This window comes from Phyllostomus discolor, chromosome 6 (assembly GCF_004126475.2).
Source record: "Phyllostomus discolor isolate MPI-MPIP mPhyDis1 chromosome 6, mPhyDis1.pri.v3, whole genome shotgun sequence".
Classification (NCBI taxonomy): Eukaryota; Metazoa; Chordata; class Mammalia; order Chiroptera; family Phyllostomidae; genus Phyllostomus; species Phyllostomus discolor.
Window position 1 is genome coordinate 129,305,176 of NC_040908.2, and position 6,881 is coordinate 129,312,056.

The following is a 6,881-nucleotide window of genomic DNA, read 5'->3' on the forward strand; positions in this document are numbered from 1 at the left end:
CCCAGTCAGGTCTGCCCCTTCCCACCCCTGGGGATCCGGAGTGTTTGCAGTCTCAGCCTGAACGTTTGCTGTCACAGCAACCAGATGACCAAGTGGGGCATCTTCTAGACTGACCAGTTGGGGTCAGCGCCTAGGGGAGGGGAGCGGAGAATGCAGGTTGGGGTCAGCTGGGCTGTCAGGGCTGCCCTTCCTGCCCTGAGCTGGCCCCCACTTTGGAGGAAGGAGGGAGCACTTCCGACACTGGACAGGAGGGCAGTCCTGGGGAGAGAGGGGCTGTGACTAGGAATGAGGTGAATGGAGATGCCAGGGGAGGCAAGGGCGATGGGCGCCATGGCTTTGGGGAACTCGGGCTTGGTTGGGGACGTGCACAGACTCTGCCCGGCCCCTGGCTTCCACTGGTGATGCTTCTGCCCCCGCTTCCTCCCTGCCCACCCTCTTCCCTCCCTCCCCTCTCTGGCCCTGGTCACCTGAGTTTTATGGTTCCTTTGCAGAGTCCGGTGTTGCAATATCTCTACTACCTGGCTCAGATCCCCATTGCCATGTCTCCGCTTAGCAACAACAGTCTGTTCCTCGAATATTCCAAAAACCCTCTGAGGGAATTCCTGCACAAGGGACTGCATGTCTCTCTCTCCACCGATGACCCCATGCAGTTCCACTACACGAAGGTGAGGACCTCAGGGGTCCTCAGCAGGCCCCGGTCCTGGCCTGCCGCAGGCACCTGAGCGCATGGCTCGGTTCTGCTCTCAGGGTGGGTGGGGGCCCAGTGAAGACAGCAGGGAAGCTCCTGGTGAGGGACGAGTCCCTCTTGGGAGTGTGCTTTCGGGGTCCTTGAGTCTTTGAAGGCACAGTTTCAATTCCTTGCTTGTTCCGTTTCCCTGCCTTTGAATTTACTAGCTCCATGGTGCTGGTGAAGTTCCTTGATGTCTCTCTCTGTTACTCCTTCTCATGTGTAAAACGCGGATAAAATTGGCTCTACATCTCCCCGTACTGGATTGTGAGGCTCCACTAAGATAACAAACCAGTCTAAAATACAGTGTCTGCATATAGCACGTATCTAAAATGTTGGCTACCGTTTTTGTTAATACTGTTTTATTACTACACTTTGGATCTCTGGGGAAAGGAAAGAGGAAGGGAGAGGTGACGTCATGCACGGGGACCAGCCATTAGTGTGCCGAGCACATGTTGATGGCATCAGTAAGACAGCCACCGAGTAGTAAAAACAGAAGCACCAGCGTCTTTGAGGACAGGTTCTCTATCCAAGCGTTTGGTCTCAGGGCCCCTTCACATGCTCAAGAACGGAGGCCCTCAGAGCGCTGTTGTCTACAAGAGTTGTATCTATGACATTGAACTATGTTAGAAATGAATGAGACGTTGAAAATGTTAACTCATTTAAAGATAACATTAACAAACCTACTAAATGTTACTTAAATAGCAACTTTTATGGAAAGCATATTTCCTAAAACAAACTAAAGAAAATGGCATTGTTTTACAGTTTTGCAAATCTCTTTAATGTCCGGTTTAACAGAAGACAGCCGGTGTCTCATATCTGCACTCACTGTGTTGTGATAAATAAACCTGGTCTCACAAGGATATGTAGTTGGAAAAGGGAGGACCTTTTAAAAGGCCTCGGGGACCCCCAGGGATCCTGGGTCCACATTTTAAGAACTGCTGCTCTGGGACAGAGAGGCGATGGGGTGGCGAAGAGGTAATGCAAGGGCTCGATCATCAGGCACGTCACGTCCCAGAAGTTCAAGTGAAAGCACAGCCCGAACCTGAATCCCGCACTGTCTCACTACTCATGCTTCATCATTCTCATTTTGACTTGGGGTTCAGTCGCTGCTCTGGGTACTTTACTCAGATTAACTTTTATTTTTGGACAATCTTAAGAAAATAGTCTGTTAAATAAAAGACAAAGCTATAGAGCAGTTACCAGGTACTAAAGGTATGACTGACCCAGGAGCCTGTCACAGGAGGGCGGGCTGGTGCCCCTTGACCAACTCAGGGCTTTGAATGTGTGCTGCTTAACAAATGCATATGTAGGCTCTTTGATATGTCTCTCCTCGGTAACCTTAGGCTTCACACAAAAAAGATCTTTTCTTCAGTTTGTCATTTAAGGGGGAGGAGGTTGTTTGATTATCCAGGTGCCAGTCATTAAATAAAAATTAAGTCTGCAGCATTTGATGTTTCTAACTTTGGAATCTGTGAGGCACTGAAGTGGCCGTTCTGCCATCTAATATATTTACTTTTGGGGGGGGTCTAGGAAGCGCTTATGGAAGAGTATGCAATTGCAGCCCAGGTGTGGAAGCTGAGCACGTGTGACCTGTGTGAAATCGCCAGGAACAGTGTGCTGCAGAGCGGCCTCTCGCACCAGGTATGGTGTGGGTGGTCCTGTCTCTCTCGGGCTGTGGACACGTGCACAGTGAGCGCCGGTGTGCCTGGCGCTTTCGAGGCTCTGGGGCAGCGAGGGAGGAGACGAGCAGGGTCTCTGTAGCACTGAAACCTGTGTTCTAGGGAAGAGTACCGAGGAGACTTGTGAGTTTTCCTGGCTGCCCTGTTCCCTTTTCAGACCTCTACACAAATGTCTCCTCCTCAGAGGCCATCTCCGATCACCCATTCTACAACAGACACATTTGCCATCATTCTCCATCCCTTGGATCTATTTTTCTTCATAATATGTATCATTATTTATCTTGTAATAGGTAGTTATGTGTTTTTCTGTCTTTCTAGAATGGAATTTCCATTGGGGTGGAGACTGTTTTGTTCAGCATCATATCCCTAGGGTCTAAAATAGTCCCTGGCACATCCTAGGCGCTTAGTATTTGTTGAATAGATGAACAGTACTTAAATTGATTAAAAAACTCTAGGGATGGGACCTGGACATCAGTAATTTTTTTTACAGCTTCCTAGGTGATTCTGACGTGTGGGGTTGAGACCCGCTGCTCTAGATGGTGTGTTAGTCCCTGGGTACCCCCTCTGGGTCATGTCGCTGGCACAGGAAGGGGGCTGTATTGGTGCTGCTCTTATTGATGCTGATGCAGAGGAGCTAAAGGCTGCGGACTCACTTTGTGTGCTTAGTTCCTGGGACTGGCTCTCCCCGACACCTGACTGTCTGCCCTTGTCAGCTCTCAGTAGGGACTTCTTAGAGTCTTCGCCTTGCCTTTGTCCTCACCAGTAGTCATCTTTCCTTTCTGATCAAGGACAGCATAGTGGAAAATGAAGGGTGACATCCTTGAGGACCCGGAGGCCAGGAGGAATTTCCTGAGAGCCCTGTGGGGCAAGAGTCCTGACGGAGGACCTGCTGAGGGGCGCGTCTGCATGCCAGAGCCGCTGTGTGGGACAGAAAGTGAATCCAAGGTGTATCGTTTCATTTGTGTTTCTCTTGGTCCCTAGGAAAAGCAAAAGTTTCTGGGACAGCATTACTATAAAGAAGGACCTGAAGGAAATGATATTCGAAAGACGAACGTTGCTCAGATCCGGATGGCGTTCCGATACGAAACCTTATGCAATGAGCTCAGCTTCCTGTCCGATGCCATGAAGTCACAAGAGATCACAGCCCTGGCTAAGTAGGTCCAGCAGTGGACATGCATTTTAACTTTCTGGTTTAATTTCAAGTCTGCCGTGATTAACAGTGGCCCAGATACCACGCTTGGAGTTGTCCTCCAGGGAGAGGATGCCTCTGAAGAGCTTTCAAACCCAGCGATTTTGGTTGCACCGTTCACTTGAGGATCTAACACGCCCACTTCTGTTGGTATTTCTGAGTAACAGATGGTGACTACTCCTGGAGGGCCTGGGAAATGGACATTTGTACTCATTCCTAATTTTCCAAATATTTCTCTTGAAACTGCTAGTGCTTGCACTGCTGGGGCCAGGGTCTGCCATGGTCCAAGTGCCTACCGACCCGGGGTCCCTGTGGTTTTCTGCTGTAGTCAGTCTGCTGCAGGCCCCGTGGGTAGCTGCTCGTTGTTAATTTCAGCCCCAGGCTGGCTGGCTGCCTTAAACACAATCAATTTCAAAGCTCCCTTTCATAAAGGAACTACTTTGAGAGGGTTAAAATAGACAGCTTCCTTCTTTGCATTTTTAATGAATTTCTTAAACTGTTTTATTTAGCCCACCACCCTCCTTTCCAGTTAGGAAGCCAAATGTGCACATTCAGTCACTCCTATTCTGTCTTCGTTTCCTCATCCTAAAAGTGAGGGCTTGGATTAGATGAGAGGTTTGCAAATGGTGTTTGGTGAACAACCCCCTCCCCCCATTTCAGGGTCGGGAGCGCCAGGGGAGTGAGGTTGTGGGTGCTGCCTTTGCCTCTTCAAGGTGACTCTGCTTTCATCAAGTTTTTCATTGGGACTTTGACATATTTTTATTTGAACTGAGGACTTCAAGAAGCATTGGACTGGCCGCTTTCTGTTCCTTTTGGCCCCAATACTCTACGACTGTAGCCCAGTTATCATTTTACTTGTGAAGAATTAGGGCCAGAGAAGAGAGATTACTTAAGCTCACCCAGCTAATAAGGAATAGGACTAGAGCCAGGTTTCCTTACTCCTACTGTAGTCCTTTCTCCACGATTCCATGAAGCCTCATGAATGTTGTAATTTTTATCACTGTAGCCTGGTGCCTTTCTTTTTAAAGGCAAAATTTCTCTCTCACGTAATACATGGACTTTTTCAGAAGATATTAAGTGGTTGCAGGGGCCAGGTAGAAAGTATTTTTTAAGACCGATCTGAATTTAACCTTTACCAATGTACTCATCATGTGTTACTAGTGCCTGGCACATAGTAGGTGCTCAATAAATGTATGTTGAATAAAGGGACTTCCCTTTTGGCAACGTTTTAAGGGTATGTGCTCCCAGGACACAACACACTGCTCAAGGGCCTTCTTGGCCATTACTGCGGGCAGACACGGACTGGGGGACATCCTTCTGAATCGTGGGGTTGGAAGAACCCTATTTTCGCCTGTGGAAATGCTCATTTAATGTCAGAATTTCTTGTCCTGTGACTTTATTTTATAATGCCTGTCCCCTCTCCACTGGTCAACTTAGCATATAAACAATAAATGTAGTGTGTATTTTTTTTAAAACTAAACAAGTATGTATGTTATCTTACAGCTAATCAAGAAATTGAATGAAAACCCAGCATTCATCTTAGTCATTCGTTATTTTTGAAAAGCCCCCATTTGTATACATTTGTCCTAACATCACAAGCATTGTACAGTTTTCATTGTTGTTTTAGCTGTATCAAGTATTTCTTTTTAATTATTAAATAAAGTCTGTTAGGATTATGGCTCAATAATTTAAAACTACTTCAATACTATTTAAAGAAAATGTTTAAGTTTTCTACTGTAAGCAAGGTCTGAGCATCATTAAAAGCTATCAATAACTACCAACTGACGTTTAATTAAGACTCAGACATGGATGACATTCACTAGGAAAACGCAAGCTCACTGGACCCAGAAGGTAAAAAACCTTTGCTTCCTTTTTCTCTAACGTCTGCCGCACATGTTCATTCTCTGTTCCCTGGGTAACACTTGAATATGTTCAGCCAACACTTACTGCATTTTGCCTGTCCTGCAAACTTCTGAGACACCTTCCTTTTTCTGTAGCACTTTGCATTGTTATTAAATCATTGTACCCAGCTGGCCATTTTGGGGGGTGAATCCTACTTTCTTTCCTGGAATCAAAGGTACCTGTTTCTAAAAGAGCAGTTTTTGAGGTGTGTTATCTCTCATTCTAAAAGGCTCAGCTTCATGTTGTGTGTTCTGTACTTCAAACTGCATTGCTGACACGATTAGTGTTGTTGCCTTTCATCTCGTGAAAACAAAGCACAGCTCCTGCGTTGGTATTTACCAAGGCCTGTCCTAGGCCTTCACTTCCTCATACTCTGCATTAAAGCAGAATTGCAAACCATCCCTCTGGGTTTCTCTTCACTTGTTCTTGAGTGCTGTGTTGATGAAACAATATTCATCTTTTTCTGGATTTGTAGATACAGCTGAAGGTGACATATTGGTAATATGCCTGACTATTCTATGCCCAAACAATGACTATATTATAAAGAACAAGTGTAACTAACTTCAATAGAGGAATACTAATCATACAAATATAGTTCCCTGGGAATTTCTACACCCTCAGCCTCTAAATAAGTATTTTATTAGAAAGATGATGCCAGAGAACAAGATGATAAAGACTAAGTCAGCCTTGGCTGTATAGCTCAGTGGATTGAGGGTGGGCTATGAACCAAAGGGTTGCCAGTTCAGTTTCCAGTCAAGGCACATGCCTGGGTTGCAGGCCAGGTCTCCAGTTGGAGGCGTACAAGAGACAACCACAGATTGATGTTTCTCTCCCTCTCTTTCTCCTTCCTTTCCCCTCTTCTAAAAATAAATAAGTAAAATCTTTAAAAGAAAAAAGAGTAAGTTGCAGCTGCAAGATCACCAAAACTTATCTGAAAAGGCTTTTATGTCTTTTGATACCAAAATGTGTTGTCTCCATGGTGACATGTGAGTAAATTTAATTGTAAACTACCATTCCTTCTTACAGATGGCTTTCCCCTTCTCAGCACTAAGATTCTAACATGCTTCTCTAATCACATTAATTTTATCATAGAAATGATTTTACAAGGTAAACATCAAAACTGTCACAGGATGGAATATTTTATCAATTATTTTTATTGTCCAGTAGGGTAAAAAGATAAGAAAACAAATGAAAGTCTGCTGTAAATGGTTTATATTGTACTGTCCTTGTGTTGTCCAGCATGCATGTGGGTGATCAGCTGAATTCCCTAACCCCCATGTAGTTTCCCATTCCTGGATAGAGCAGGTTAGGCTTGACTTAATGAAGAAAGCAGTTAAGGTACAAATTCTTTGAACTGCCTTTTAATAAATCCAACTTCCCA

General features: G+C 45.4%; 1 protein-coding gene across 10 annotated transcripts in view; it reads left to right on the forward strand.

Moving 5' to 3' along the window:
* AMPD3 (adenosine monophosphate deaminase 3) overlaps nt 1-6,881 on the forward strand; it is a 56,187-nt gene that overhangs the window by 39,876 nt on the left and 9,430 nt on the right. For 9 of the 10 annotated variants that reach the window (XM_036029015.1, XM_036029016.1, XM_036029014.1 and 6 more), the window contains 3 exons: nt 492-665; nt 2,261-2,371; nt 3,391-6,086. In XM_036029015.1, the coding sequence (XP_035884908.1) occupies nt 492-665; nt 2,261-2,371; nt 3,391-3,567 (462 nt within the window). In that variant the 3' untranslated portion in view covers nt 3,568-6,086. Of the gene's footprint in view, nt 1-491; nt 666-2,260; nt 2,372-3,390; nt 6,087-6,881 lie in introns of those variants that run through there. The other variant, XM_028515513.2, reaches the window with a different exon arrangement.